Source organism: Lampris incognitus, chromosome 6, assembly GCF_029633865.1.
Source record: "Lampris incognitus isolate fLamInc1 chromosome 6, fLamInc1.hap2, whole genome shotgun sequence".
Lineage (NCBI taxonomy): Eukaryota > Metazoa > Chordata > Actinopteri > Lampriformes > Lampridae > Lampris > Lampris incognitus.
The window spans coordinates 1,219,204-1,235,849 of record NC_079216.1 but is presented as its reverse complement, the minus strand read 5'-3'; the positions used below and the strand labels follow the sequence as shown (position 1 = coordinate 1,235,849).

Here is a 16,646-nt window from a genome sequence, read left to right as displayed (position 1 = left end):
TGATCTGGCCCCCGTGGCCCCTGGCCTTGCCCGGTCTCAAAAATAGATCACGTTGAACCTTCTTGGTAGATCAGGTCTCCCTCATATTGGGAGCAATTTGAAAAAAAGGTGTCCCAAGAGTGGACAGTTCAATCACAGCTTTTTTGAGACTAGGGTTGGGCATCAAGAACCAGTTGCAAGTTAAACTGGTTCCAAAATTCTGATTCCAATTGACCCATTAAGACATTTTAATTTCGACTCTGCTTATTGGTTACTAAACAGATTTCACTCATGCTGGTTTGAGTTCCAGTACCAGGACCTGGCTGTCGGTCTGCACGACTGTGCTTATAGTCATACGAGTTTCAATATCAGGACCTGGCTGTCCGTCTGCACAGCTGTACTTATAGTCATACGAGTTCCAGTACCAGGACCTGGCTTCTGCACGACTGTGCTTATAGTCATACGAGTTCCAGTACCAGGACCTGGCTGTCGGTCTGCACGGCTGTACTTATAGTCATACGAGTTCCAGTACCAGGACCTGGCTGTCAGTCTGCACGACTGTGCTTATAGTCATACGAGTTCCAGTACCAGGACCTGGCTGTCAGTCTGCACGGCTGTGCTTATAGTCATACGAGTTTCAATACCAGGACCTGGCTGTTCGTCTGCACGGCTGTACTTATAGTCATACGAGTTCCAGTACCAGGACCTGGCTGTCCGTCTCCACGGCTGTACTTATAGTCATACGAGTTTCAGTACCAGGACCTGGCTGTCTGTCTGCGCGGCTGTGCTTCTAGTCATACGAGTTTCAGTACCAGGACCTGGCTGTCGATCTGCACGGCTGTATTTATAGTCATACGAGTTTCAGTACCAGGACCTGGCTGTCGATCTACACGGCTGTGCTTATAGTCATACGAGTTTCAGTACCAGGACCTGGCTGTCTGTCTGCACGGCTGTGCTTATAGTCATACGAGTACCAGGACCTGGCTGTCTGTCTGCACGGCTGTGCTTATAGTCATACGAGTTTCAATACCAGGACCTGGCTGCACGGCTGTGCTTATAGTCATACGAATTTCAGTACCAGGACCTGGCTGTCCGTCTGCACGGCTGTGCTTATAGTCATACGAATTTCAGTACCAGGACCTGGCTGTCCGTCTGCACGGCTGTGCTTATAGTCATACGAGTACCAGTACCAGGACCTGGCTGTCTGTCTGCGTGGCTGTGCTTATAGTCATACGAGTTTCAATACCAGGACCTGGCTGTCTGTCTGCACGGCTGTGCTTATAGTCATACAAATTTCAGTACCAGGACCTGGCTGTCCGTCTGCACGGCTGTGCTTATAGTCATACGAGTACCAGGACCTGGCTGTCGATCTGCACGGCTGTACTTATAGTCATACGAGTTCCAGTACCAGGACCTGGCTGTCTGTCTGCACGGCTGTGCTTATAGTCATACGAGTTCCAGTACCAGGACCTGGCTGTCCGTCTGCACGGCTGTGCTTATAGTCATACGAGTTTCAATATCAGGACCTGGATGTCCGTCTGCACGGCTGTACTTATAGTCATACGAGTTCCAGTACCAGGACCTGGCTGTCCGTCTGCACGGCTGTGCTTATAGTCATACGAGTTCCAGTACCAGGACCTGGCTGTCCGTCTGCACGGTTGTGCTTATAGTCATACGAGTTTCAATACCAGGACCTGGCTGCCCGTCTGCACGGCTGTACTTGTAGTCATACGAGTTTCAGTACCAGGACCTGGCTGTCTGTCTGCACGGCTGTACTTATGGCCATACGGGTTTCAGCAGCAGGACCTGGCTGTCCGTCTGCACGGCTGTGCTTATAGTCATACGAGTACCAGGACCTGACTTGTCGATCTGCACGGCTGTGCTTATAGTCATACGAGTTTCAGTAGCAGGACCTGGCTGTCCGTCTGCACGGCTGTACTTATAGTCATACGAGTACCAGGACCTGGCTGTCGATCTGCACGGCTGTGCTTATAGTCATACAAGTTCCAGTACCAGGACCTGGCTGTCTGTCTGCACGGCTGTGCTTATAGTCATACGAGTTCCAGTACCAGGACCTGGCTGTCTGTCTGCACGGCTGTACTTATAGTCATACGAGTTCCAGTATCAGGACCTGGCTGTCCATCTGCATGGCTGTACTTATAGTCATACGAGTTCCAGTATCAGGACCTGGCTGTCCATCTGCATGGCTGTACTTATAGTCATACAGGTTCCAGTACCAGGACCTGGCTGTCCGTCTGCACGGCTATGCATATAGTCATACGAGTTCCAGTACCAGGACCTGGTGGTCCATCTGCACGGCTGTAGTTATAGTCATAGGAGTTCCAGTACCAGGACCTGGCGGTCCAACTGTCTGGCTGTACTTATAGTCATACGAGTTGAATGTGTTCATGTCTTCCCGTCTCCTAAGCGACACACTGCTGCTCTTTCTGGACTACACAATGTTTTGCAAAGTGGTTGGTTTTTTTTGGGATTTCCCCACTTTTTCTGCCCTGTTGTGTCCGGCCGGGGTAGACTGCGACACTAGCTGGACGCCTTGTTTTAGTTTTGTGGAAGATCATCAGTAAATGTAGCGAGCACATGAGTCTAGGCAGCACCACAGCCATCATGGACTGCAGCAAGTGCTCAAAAGCGTGGCGTTGTTTTTGTTGAAAAAATTGACGGATTGGCACAGTGGTATACAAATAAAGCATGTACCATGTTCGACGTGTTGTGCCCGTCTCCCTCCCCCTCACATGCCTCGTCTTCCTCAGCCAACAGCTCAGTGCAGTGGGGGGAAGTGAAGATGAAGTGACGTTGGTCTTCATCTTCACAGCGAGACAGCAGACTAGCTATGCTTGGTCGAACTGCTAAAAGCTGTCATGTGTGCAAGTTACAGGACAGTGAAGGACAGAAGAAGAAGAAGAAGTTATTATTAATCATATCATGCAGTAACACTAACCACGTTACTGTATGACATTAGTTTCAGTGTTACAGTTACAGGACAGTGAAGGACAGAAGAAGAAGGACAGGTTATTATTAATCATATCATGCAGTAACAGCAACCACGTTACTGTATGACATTAGTTTCAGTGTTACAGTTACAGGACAGTGAAGGACAGAAGAAGAAGAAGAAGTTATTATGAATCATATCATGCAGTAACACTAACCACGTTACTGTATGACATTAGTTTCAGTGTTACAGTTACAGGACAGTGAAGGACAGAAGAAGAAGAAGAAGTTATTATGAATCATATCATGCAGTAACACTAACCACGTTACTGTATGACATTAGTTTCAGTGTTACAGTTACAGGACAGTGAAGGACAGGTTATTATTAATCATATCATGCAGTAACAGCAACCACGTTACTGTATGACATTAGTTTCAGTGTTACAGTTACAGGACAGTGAAGGACAGAAGAAGAAGAAGACGTTAATATGAATCATATCATGCAGTAACAGTAACCACGTTACTGTATGACATTAGTTTCAGTGTTACAGTTACAGGACAGTGAAGGACAGAAGAAGAAGAAGCGGTTATTATGAATCATATCATGCAGTAACACTAACCACGTTACTGTATGACATTAGTTTCAGTGTTACAGTTACAGGACGTTGAAGGACAGAAGAAGGTTCTTATGAATCATATCATGTAACAGCAACCACGTTACTGTATGACATTAGTTTCAGTGTTACAGTTACAGGACAGTGAAGGACAGAAGAAGAAGAAGAACAGGTTGTTATGAATCATATCATGCAGCAACAGTAACCACGTTACTGTATGACATTAGTTTCAGTGTTACAGTTACAGGACAGTGAAGGACAGAAGAAGAAGAAGCGGTTATTATGAATCATATCATGCAGTAACAACAACCACGTTACTGTATGACATTAGTTTCAGTGTTACAGTTACAGGACATTGAAGAACAGAAGAAGGTTCTTATGAATCATATCATGTAACAGCAACCACGTTACTGTATGACATTAGTTTCAGTGTTACAGTTACAGGACAGTGAAAGAAAGAAGAAGGCTATTATGATCATATCATGCAGCAACAGTAACCACGTTACTGTATGACATTAGTTTCAGTGTTACAGTTACAGGACATTGAAGGACAGAAGAAGAAGAACAGGTTATTATTAATCATATCATGCAGTAACAACAACCACGTTACTGTATGACATTAGTTTCAGTGTTACAGTTACAGGACAGTGAAGGACAGAAGAAGGTTCCTATGAATCATATCATGCAGCAACAGTAACCACGTTACTGTATGACATTAGTTTCAGTGTTACAGTTACAGGACATTGAAGGACAGAAGAAGAAGAACAGGTTATTATGATCATATCATGCAGCAACAGCAACCACGTTACTGTATGACATTAGTTTCAGTGTTACAGTTACAGGTCAGTGAAGGACAGAGGAAGGTTATTATGATCATATCATGCAGCAACAGTAACCACGTTACTGTATGACATTAGTTTCAGTGTTACAGCTACAGGACAGTGAAGGACAGAGGAAGGTTATTATGATCATATCATGCAGCAACAGTAACCACGTTACTGTATGACATTAGTTTCAGTGTTACAGTTACAGGACATTGAAGGACAGAAGAAGAAGAACAGGTTATTATGATCATATCATGCAGCAACAGCAACCACGTTACTGTATGACATTAGTTTCAGTGTTACAGTTACAGGACAGTGAAGGACAGAAGAAGAAGAAGCGGTTATTATGAATCATATCATGCAGTAACAACAACCACGTTACTGTATGACATTAGTTTCAGTGTTACAGTTACAGGACGTTGAAGGACAGAAGAAGGTTCTTATGAATCATATCATGTAACAGCAACCACGTTACTGTATGACATTAGTTTCAGTGTTACAGTTACAGGACAGTGAAGGACAGAAGAAGAAGAAGAACAGGTTGTTATGAATCATATCATGCAGTAACAACAACCACGTTACTGTATGACATTAGTTTCAGTGTTACAGTTACAGGACAGTGAAGGACAGAAGAAGAAGAAGCGGTTATTATGAATCATATCATGCAGTAACAACAACCACGTTACTGTATGACATTAGTTTCAGTGTTAGAGTTACAGGACGTTGAAGGACAGAAGAAGGTTCTTATGAATCATATGTAACAGCAACCACGTTACTGTATGACATTAGTTTCAGTGTTACAGTTACAGGACAGTGAAGGACAGAAGAAGAAGAAGAACAGGTTGTTATGAATCATATCATGCAGCAACAGTAACCACGTTACTGTATGACATTAGTTTCAGTGTTACAGTTACAGGACAGTGAAGGACAGAAGAAGAAGAAGCGGTTATTATGAATCATATCATGCAGTAACAACAACCACGTTACTGTATGACATTAGTTTCAGTGTTACAGTTACAGGACAGTGAAGGACAGAAGAAGGTTCTTATGAATCATATCATGTAACAGCAACCACGTTACTGTATGACATTAGTTTCAGTGTTACAGTTACAGGACAGTGAAAGAAAGAAGAAGGCTATTATGATCATATCATGCAGCAACAGTAACCACGTTACTGTATGACATTAGTTTCAGTGTTACAGTTACAGGACATTGAAGGACAGAAGAAGAAGAACAGGTTATTATTAATCATATCATGCAGTAACAACAACCACGTTACTGTATAACATTAGTTTCAGTGTTACAGTTACAGGACAGTGAAGGACAGAAGAAGGTTCTTATGAATCATATCATGCAGCAACAGTAACCACGTTACTGTATGACATTAGTTTCAGTGTTACAGTTACAGGACATTGAAGGACAGAAGAAGAAGAACAGGTTATTATGATCATATCATGCAGCAACAGCAACCACGTTACTGTATGACATTAGTTTCAGTGTTACAGCTACAGGACAGTGAAGGACAGAGGAAGGTTATTATGATATATCATGCAGCAACAGTAACCACGTTACTGTATGACATTAGTTTCATTGTTACAGTTACAGGACAGTGAAGGACAGAAGAAGAAGGAAGAGTTTATTATGAATCATATCATGCAGCAACAACAACCACGTTACTGTATGACATTAGTTTCAGTGTTACAGTTACAGGACAGTGAAGGACAGGAAGAAGAACAGGTTATTATGATCATATCATGCAGCAACAGTAACCACGTTACTGTATGACATTAGTTTCAGTGTTACAGTTACAGGACAGTGAAGGACAGGAAGAAGAACAGGTTATTATGATCATATCATGCAGCAACAGTAACCACGTTACTGTATGACATTAGTTTTAGTGTTACAGTTACAGGACAGTGAAGGACAGGAAGAAGAACAGGTTATTATGATCATATCATGCAGCAACAGTAACCACGTTACTGTATGACATTAGTTTCAGTGTTACAGTTACAGGACAGTGAAGGACAGAAGAAGAAGGAAGAGTTTATTATGAATCATATCGTGCAGTAACAACAACCATGTTATTGTATGACATTAGTTTCAGTGTTATAGTGAAAGAAAGAAGAAGAGCAGGTTATTATGAAAAATAACATGCAGCAACAGCAGCCACGGTACTGTATGACGTTAGTTTCCAGGTTCAGTAAGCTGTGTGTCAGTTGTGAATGTGACTGAATATGACTTGTGTAAAGGTTTTTACAAATGTTTTTTTCAGTGAAATAAGCATGTGACCTGTTTTGGCCCCGCCCCTCAAAGGTTGGAACTGATAAGCAGAATCGGATTCAGAATCCATCCATCCATCCATTATCTGTGCTGCTTATCATGCTCTCAGGGTGGCGGGGATGCTGGAGCCTATCCCAGCAGTCACTGGGGGGCAGGTAGGGAGACACCCTGGACAGGCCGCCAGAATTGTTAAAATCCAAACAGTACCTAAGCCGATGTGGGACTGATCACTCGGCTTTGTGGTTGTGTGATGCATGACAGCAGTGGTTGCGTGATGCATGACAGCGGTAGTTGTGTGATGCATGACAGCGGTGGTTGTGTGATGCATGACAGCGGTGGTTGTGTGATGCATGGCAGCAGTGGTGACAGACTGTAATTGGTCCTACAACACAGCAGTCTCATGACAGGCGCCACGCGTGTTGCACACCGTGCCGCATCATGTGATGTGTTCCTTAATGTGGCTTCCTTACAACACTTCCTTACAATGTTCATACACTGAAGTAGTACAATGTTCATACACAGAAGTAGTACAATGTTCATACACAGAAGTAGTACAATATTCATACACTGAAGTAGTACAATGTTCATACACTGAAACAGCACAGTGTTCATACACTGAAGTAGTACAATGTTCATACACAGAAGTAGTACAATGTTCATACACAGAAGTAGTACAATGTTCATACACTGAAGTAGTACAATGTTCATACACTGAACCAGTACAATATTCATACACTGAAACAGTACAATGCTCATACACTGAAGTAGTACAATGTTTGTATACTGAAGTAGTACAGTGTTGTACACTGAAGTAGTACAGTGTTCATACACTGAAGTAATCCAGTGTTTGTATACTGAAGTAGTAAAGTGTTGTACACTGAAGTAGTACAATGTTTGTACACTGAAGTAGTACAGTGTTCATACACTGAACTAGTACAGTGTTTGTACACTTAAGTAGTCTTGAAGGGGCGTGTGAAAGTGGTCCTGCAGCAGCGGCTCCACGCTGTCAGCAGGCCACTACCCTGCCCTGTGACTCCAGTAGCGTCAGAGGTCAGAGGTGAACGAGATGGGTATGTAAGTCCGCTGTGTACCCAGGTAATGGCTGATGGCCTTACTGGAGCTGTGCGTCAGCGTGATGTATACTTTGTTTTTTATAGCATGTCTTTTTCAGTCAGGTGTGTTTATACACACTTGTCATGTCCAGTCCTGTTTTATATGGCGACTTAATCGCTTCCGCTGTTATGAAGGCTCTGCTGCAGTGCCTTATGTAACCACTAGGTGTCACCATGTCTCTACTCTTCTGCCCTCAGAAACTGGTTGCCCAGATGAAGCAGGACCCACAGGTAAATTGACTGAGAAGAAGCTTGTTGTTTTGATGCCATGTCCATGTGTGTCTGTCTGCTGGTCTGGTTGCCTGTTATACTGCTGGTCTATCTGTCTATTTCTGTATCTCTCTCTGTCTTTGTGTCTGTCTATCTGCCTGTCTCTCTTAATGTACCTCTGTGTTCCTGCCTGCCTGTCAGTCTGTCTGCCTGCCTGTCTGTCTGCCTGCCTGCCTGTCTGTCTGCCTGTCTGTCCGTCTGTCTGCTTGTGAAAGGAAGACTTCTGCTCTCGTTTCATCAATTCATGGTGCTCAGGCTCTTTTGGTATTGGGTCTGTTCACCTCGCTTCACTTGCTTTTATGCAGAGGGTTAAGACTAAACACTGGTTTAGCAGTTGGTGGGAGGGGGTTGTGTGTCGCAGGTTGTGTAAATGGATTTAACTTTGGAACGTTTCAGTAATGACATGTTGTTATTGAGGAGAACCAACTCAACTGGCCCCATTTTCAGAACGCAGATCTGAAGAAGCAGCTCCATGAACTTCAAGCAAAGATCACAGCCCTCAGTGAGAAGCAGGTAAACACACACACACACACACACACACACACACACAGAGTCTGGAAGAGGTGATGGGAAGATGTTAATATGAAAATATGGAATGTCTTTCACGAACGCCTCCGCACCTGATGGTATTAATCAAAATACAAAAATAAAGCTTCTGTGCCCCCCATGTCTTGATGCTGCTCCATAGCCCTGCTCCATAGTCCTGGTAATAAAACCACAGAGGGTTGAACCACTTCATCTGGACCAACGTTTACTGACAGATACGTTTCATCATCATCTAAGTGACCTCTTCAGTCTCACCTGACTGCAGGTACCCCACCCTTTATAAACAATACAGTGACTGCAGATACCCCACCCTTTATAAACAATACAGTGACTGCAGGTACCCCACCCTTTATAAACAATACAGTGACTGCAGGTACCCCAACCTTATAAACAATACAGCATTGGGAACGACCATCCTTGAATCGAGGGGGGGGGGCTAAGAGTACATCTGTCACCATCTTACAATGCTGTGGTTGCAAACATTCCCAAATCCTCTGTGACTAGTACACATGACCATTATAACTTTAGTTAATGGTCATACCATATTTGCATCTGAAACTGGTGGTTGGTTTTGGTCGTTATGCCACTGTATTGTTTATAAGGGTGGGGACACCTGCAGTCACTGTATTGTTTATAAGGGTGGGGTACCTGCAGTCACTGTATAGTTTATAAGGGTGGGGTACCTGCAGTCACTGTATTGTTTATAAGGGTGGGGACACCTGCAGTCACTGTATTGTTTATAAGGGTGGGGTACCTGCAGTCACTGTATTGTTTATAAGGGTGGGGTACCTGCACTCACTGTATTGTTTATAAGGGTGGGGGTACCTGCAGTCACTGTATTGTTTATAAGGGTGGGGACACCTGCAGTCACTGTATTGTTTATAAGGGTGGGGAAACCTGCAGTCACTGTGTTGTTTATAAGGGTGGGGTACCTGCAGTCACTGTATTGTTTATAAGGGTGGGGGTACCTGCAGTCACTGTATTGTTTATAAGGGTGGGGACACCTGCAGTCACTGTATTGTTTATAAGGGTGGGGAAACCTGCAGTCACTGTATTGTTTATAAGGGTGGGGACACCTGCAGTCACTGTATTGTTTATAAGGGTGGGGACACCTGCAGTCACTGTATGGTTTATAAGGGTGGGGACACCTGCAGTCACTGTATTGTTTATAAGGGTGGGGACGCCTGCAGTCACTGTATTGTTTATAAGGGTGGGGACGCCGGCAGTCACTGTGTTGTTTATAAGGGTGGGGACACCTGCAGTCACTGTATTGTTTATAAGGGTGGGGACACCTGCAGTCACTGTGTTGTTTATAAGGGTGGGGTACCTGCAGTCACTGTATTGTTTATAAGGGTGGGGTACCTGCAGTCACTGTATTGTTTATAAGGGTGGGGACACCTGCAGTCACTGTATTGTTTATAAGGGTGGGGTACCTGCAGTCACTGTATTGTTTATAAGGGTGGGGACACCTGCAGTCACTGTATGGTTTATAAGGGTGGGGACACCTGCAGTCACTGTATGGTTTATAAGGGTGGGGGTACCTGCAGTCACTGTGTTGTTTATAAGGGTGGGGACACCTGCAGTCACTGTGTTGTTTATAAGGGTGGGGACACCTGCAGTCACTGTATTGTTTATAAGGGTGGGGACACCTGCAGTCACTGTATTGTTTATAAGGGTGGGGACACCTGCAGTCACTGTATGGTTTATAAGGGTGGGGACATCTGCAGTCACTGTATTGTTTATAAGGGTGGGGGTACCTGCAGTCACTGTGTTGTTTATAAGGGTGGGGACACCTGCAGTCACTGTGTTGTTTATAAGGGTGGGGACACCTGCAGTCACTGTATTGTTTATAAGGGTGGGGACACCTGCAGTCACTGTGTTGTTTATAAGGGTGGGGACATCTGCAGTCACTGTATTGTTTATAAGGGTGGGGACACCTGCAGTCACTGTGTTGTTTATAAGGGTGGGGACACCTGCAGTCACTGTGTTGTTTATAAGGGTGGGGACACCTGCAGTCACTATTGTTTATAAGGGTGGGGACACCTGCAGTCACTGTGTTGTTTATAAGGGTGGGGACACCTGCAGTCACTGTGTTGGTTTATAAGGGTGGGGACACCTGCAGTCACTGTATTGTTTATAAGGGTGGGGACACCTGCAGTCACTGTGTTGTTTATAAGGGTGGGGACACCTGCAGTCACTGTATTGTTTATAAGGGTGGGGACACCTGCAGTCACTGTGTTGTTTATAAGGGTGGGGACACCTGCAGTCACTGTGTTGTTTATAAGGGTGGGGACACCTGCAGTCACTGTGTTTGTTTATAAGGGTGGGGACACCTGCAGTCACTGTATTGTTTATAAGGGTGGGGACACCTGCAGTCACTGTGTTGTTTATAAGGGTGGGGACACCTGCAGTCACTGTGTTGTTTATAAGGGTGGGGACACCTGCAGTCACTGTGTTGTTTATAAGGGTGGGGACACCTGCAGTCACCGTATTGTTTATAAGGGTGGGGACACCTGCAGTCACTGTGTTGTTTATAAGGGTGGGGACACCTGCAGTCACTGTGTTGTTTATAAGGGTGGGGACACCTGCAGTCACTGTATTGTTGATTTTAACCCGCGACCAAGAATATAATATATGGAAAATAAATTCAAGTCTGCTCAATGACCCCTGTTTTAAGGAAAATTAAAAAAAGAAGAAGAAGTCTTCACTCAGTAGTCTTAATTTAGAGTTCAGTGTTAATGGAGCAGTCTCACCTCCCATTTTATGGGATACCCTGAAGGCTGTGTTAAGAGGGAAAATCATAGCAATATCTTCATGTAGGAATAAAGGACTGAAACATTAGAGGACCTACAAAACGAGCTGAAGGAAGTAGAAAGAAAACATAGTTGGAGTTTGGAGCAGGATATGTTAGAGGAAATTGAAAGAACAAGCTGATGTTTCTGAGACAGACACTTTGAAAGTGGCTGTAAATCTATGAAAATATTGGCATGGAAACTGGTCTATGGGAGGGAAGCCGGATTTGGGTATGTGTCCTGGTCGCTGCACTAGCACCTCCTCTGGTCAGTCGGGGCACCTGTTTGAGGGGGAAGGGGAAACTGGAGAGAATAGCGTGATCCTCCCACTCGCTACGTCCCCCTGGTGAAACTCCTCACTGTCAGGTGAAAAGAAGCGGCTGGTGACTCCACATGTATGGGAGGAGGCATGTGGTAGTCTGCAGCCCTCCCCGGATCAGCAGAGGGGGTGGAGCAGTGACCGGGACGACTCCAAAGAGTGGGATAATTGGCTGGGTACAATTGGGAGAAAAAGGGAGGGGGGGGGTCCCAAAAAAAAAGATAATAGCACCTGTTAATCAAAAATTGGAACAATGTGCGTCATACTGGGAAGTGTGGGTTAGCTACATAACGCACAAACCCCTAATTATGTTGTAAAGAACAGAGCACTCCCCAGTTGTACAGTTTTTTTTCTCTTTTTCTGTGTGTGTGTGTGTGTGTGTGTGTGTGTGTGTGTGTGTGTGTGTGTTCTACTGAGAAGCAGTGTTTTGAGATTTGTGACAAACATGAATATGTGATATATACATACAGTATCTGAGTACATCCTATGGAAATGTTTGTTTGACGCTGAATCTCAATAAAAAGTAAATTAAAACCAAGACATTTCTCCAGTAATTTAGCTGTAACTGGGAGAACAGGTATAGGCCTGTAAGTGGAAACGAGTTGAATCCTCGGATTTAAAAAGGGGGTAGAGCCGAGCAGTTTTCCAGCCAGAAGCAACGATAGAAAGCCTGATGGAGTGGTTGGTGAGATGATAGAGGACGGGCATACACACAGCTCAGTGTGTAATGTCAGAAAGAGAAGTGGTGGATAAGAGGGAGTGTCACAGTTCCATGCTACTTCTTTAGCATGTGTAACAGAATAATCGTGTAAAGAGCTTGCCATCCTCTCAGATTCAGTGATGAGAAGACTGCCTCGTTGCTAAACTGTCATGTTATAATGAAGACTATTAGCCTTTAGCAAATCACTTGAGCTTTGATTCAACTAAATGTTGTCTGCATAATTATTTTGCCTGTTTGTCTTGGAATAGGGGTGCCATACTTTTGTATTCCACACTTAAAATATCTGCCTACACCCTCAAATCCTGTTGAATTGAAATGACTACTGAAATGAGTGATTCAGATTCCAACATCTTTAATTGACAGGTGGATTGGTGCAGCATCAGCAGTAATGTGGATGTTGTACCGGACCGTTGTGGTGAAGAGGGAGCTGAGCCAGAAGGCAAAGCTCTCAATTTACCAGTCAATCTTCATTCCAACCCTCACCTATGGTCATGAGCTCTGGGTAGTGACCGAAAGGGTGAGATGGTGGATACAAGCGGCTGAAATGAGTTTCCTCTGTAGGGTGTCTGGGCTCAGCCTTAGAGATAGGTTGAGGAGCTTGGACATCTGGAGGGAGCTCGGAGTAGAGCCGCTGCTCCTTCGCATTGAAAGGAGCCAGTTGAGATGGTTTGGGCATCTGATTAGGATGCCTCCTGGGCTCCTTCCTTTGGAGGTTTACCGGGCACGGCCAACTGAGGGGAGACCTCGGGATAGACCCAGAACTTGCTGGAGGGACTACATGTCCAATCTGGCCTGGGAACACCTTGGGATCCCCCAGGAAGAGCTGGAGGGCGTTGCTGGGGAGAGGGACAGCTGGAGTGCCCTACTTGGCTTGCTGCCAGCGCAACCCGACCCCAGAGAAGCGGCTGATGATGAATGAATGAATGAACATCTTTAATTGAGCCCAAGAAGGACAATTCATCTGCAGCTTACCCGGTCCTTACATGTGACTCAAAAACTCACAAGCAAGGGTTGTGTCAGAGGCAGCAGATCAACCTACGTAGGTCGATGCAAGGAGACAGTGAGCAAATAGAATAAAACATTTGTTATAGTTCATATAAATTGCCGACTTTATAAGAATGTAAGCCTTTTAAAGTGACTACTGTCGGCGTTTAATAGCCTGGTAGTGGAAGGAATGAAGGACTTGGTGTAGCATGTTTTTTCTCTTAAGGGACACATTATAACGCCAACCTGAGGGTGTTACAGTGAATTCACAGGACAGAATGGTCAGACTGGCTTTCTGAAACACCTGTTTGTCCCAGAAGAAGCACAAGTCTCTCCACTCCAATTATCTTGGAGCAGACTTTCACAGTACCATGTAGGCTATTCTTGTCCTTCACACACAAGCCATTAAACCAGAAAATACATGAGAAAAAAGACTTTCAATGAATGATTGATAAAAATGACATAATATTACCACAAACATGAAAAGAGTTCAGCTTCTGTACAAGTGAGTTCTTTGTTGTCCAAGCTTGATGACTGACTGTGTTGACATGGAACTGGTGTTGAGGGTCGAACACTGCTCCTAGATACTTGTCTGTGCTGACAATCTGAACGTCCTTGCCATGTGTAATGCCGACTTTTGGTTTGTTACTATTCTGCCTGAAGTCAATAATTAATTCCTTAGTTTTTGAAACGTTAAGGTCGAGGAACTTCTCATCACAGCATTTGATGAAGGCAGGTAGGGCCCTGGAGAAGAGTCAGTAGGGCGGTGTCATCAGAGATTTCACAAGAGTGTATGAGGGAGGAAGATGGAATTGTTTGAAAAGCCTGTCGTCAAAGCTTGGGTATAGTCTGAGAAACATGGGTCAGAAAAATCGAACACATCGTCTATGTGTGGCTCAGCTGGATTTGGTTGTACGCCACACAATATGCAAATGTAGAAATATCACCATTAATGTGTGTAATGGTGTAATGTATGGTTCACTTAGCAGGAATCGGCCCCACGCAGCAGCATTCTTATGGGGAAAAGGCTCTGCCCTAATTGTTAGAGCTGCTGTGAAGGAATATTTCTTCTTCGGCAGTCTCGTTCTCTGGCTTGGCCTGTTGAAGTGTTGGATCATGGCAGTTAAAGCTGCAGCTTGAGAAAGAGAAGGGTTGCTATGCAACAGATGAGCTTGATTTTATATAGCAACTTATTCTTGAATGTGAACTGTGTCTTTCACTTTGTTTTGAAGTAATGCACACTAAGTGTACAACCCCTGGCCTTCACTCTGTTACCATGGTAACTTGAGTATTATGGTCCCATTTCTCAATTGAGCTTGGTCAGCTCATCCTGACTACTTAAAATTACATTAAGTTAGTTTTAAATCATCCTTCTTTAAAAAAAAAAAGAAGACATGCATGTTAGGGTTAATGCTCCTGCCTGTGCCCCTGAGCAAGGCAATGAAAAGAAGAACTGGAGTTGGTCCCCGGGTGCTGCAGCTCCCCACTGCTGCTATACAATAGGGTGGGGTGAATGCAGAGAACACATTCATTGTAACCTGTAAAATGACAAGATGAAGTGGCTTTCTTTTCTTTCTTTCTAAAAAAGTACTTTCAGATATTTGCACAATATTCTCATTGTTACATTTTGCACATGTGACTGACCTGCCTGCTACTGCCAGCATAGCTGTCAGTCAACCCATCCCCAGGCCCAACCACGCCCTTTTGATTATCATCAAATTACACAGCTGTCCAAAAGATAGGTGTTGAGAGAGAGGTTAACATGAAGGTAACTAGTTAAAGTGACAGAGTACACTTAAGTGAAACATTTATTAGACTTGTATTTTAGAAAATACTTCTAAAATACAAGCCATCTCAATCTTGCCTATCTTAGAGGCAAGATTGAGATGGCTTGGACATGTGTGGAGGAGAGACGCTGGGTGTATTGGGAGAAGGATACTGAATATGGAGCTGCCAGGAAAGAGGAAAAGAGGAAGGCCAAAGAGGAGGCTTATGGATGTGGTGAGGGAAGACATGCAGGTGGCTGGTGTGACAAAGGAAGACACAGAAAACATGCAGAAATGGAAACGGATGATCCGCTGTGGCGCCCCCTAACGGGAGCAGCCAAAAGTAGTAGTAGTAGTATTTTAGAAAATCAATTTGGCCTGTGCTCCATTCAATTAGATGGATGTGGTTGTGGTTAAAAGGTGTTCTGGAAGCGGCCACTAGATAGCATCAGAGATATTTTGGCTTCATTCACTTCACCTCACTCTAAGCCTTTGGGTCGATCCAACCAGTTCCCCACAGCGCAGCTGGAACCTGACCTGTTATAAGTTCTTCCTCATAGTCAAGTCCAATTTATTTGTGTAGCCCACAAATTACAAATAAAAAATCTATTGATCTTTTAATGAGATAAGCTATTCATTGCTGAATTAATTGTAAAGCGCTTTGAGTGGCTGTTGCAGCTAGAAAAGCGCTATATAAAATGCAACTTGATTGATTGATTGATTGATTTGTCTATCTTTATGTGCCATAGGATTCCCAAAAGAACTTTTTTATGTGTCTAAATAACGCTGTGTTTTCTCCTCCTGGAAGAGGCATCTAGTTCATAGTTGCATCACTTTGCAACTTTTAATTTGTCTTTTGCACTTTGCAATTCAATTTGAATTTCCCTGCTGCTCTCCCACTTATAAAATCAGAATGCACATTTCCTCACTCTGAAGTATCGTGGGATACAGCTGTATCTGAGTATTCACATCCCAAAACACTCCTTTCTTTCCCCTAGATGCCATGGATATGAAAGCAATGGCTGGAGTTTGTTCACTTGGAGGAGAGAAACTGTTTTGAAAATTCTGGCATGTGTGATAGACTGCTTTACCAACTATGTACCAGTCATGATGGGCTTTGATAGGTTTTTTTTTTCCGCTGAAGGAAATGGCCGTCAATTGTCAGTGTTACAGGTGTGTAACATGTTGAAGTTAGAACTGGCTAGTAATATGGTGAAGATAGAACTGCCTAATAACATGGTGAAGTTAGAACTGGTGAGTAACATGGTGAAGTTAGAACTGGTGAGTAACACGGTGAAGTTAGAACTGGCTAGTAATATGGTGAAGTTAGAACTGGTGAGTAACACGGTGAAGATAGAACTGGCTAGTAACATGGTGAAGATAGAACTGGCTAGGAACATGGTGAAGTTAGAACTGGCTAGTAACATGGTGAAGTTAGAACTGGCTAGTAACATGGTGAAGATAGAACTGGCTAGTAACATGGTGAAGAT

The 16,646-nt window shown here is 44.0% G+C and overlaps 1 protein-coding gene across 1 annotated transcript in view; it reads left to right on the top strand.

Moving 5' to 3' along the window:
- Nucleotides 1-16,646, top strand: part of phf21ab (PHD finger protein 21Ab) — a 61,526-nt gene that overhangs the window by 17,606 nt on the left and 27,274 nt on the right. The window contains exons 5-6 of the mRNA XM_056282280.1: nt 7,957-7,989; nt 8,476-8,541. Of these exons, the coding sequence (XP_056138255.1) occupies nt 7,957-7,989; nt 8,476-8,541 (99 nt within the window). The remainder of the gene's footprint in view (nt 1-7,956; nt 7,990-8,475; nt 8,542-16,646) is intronic.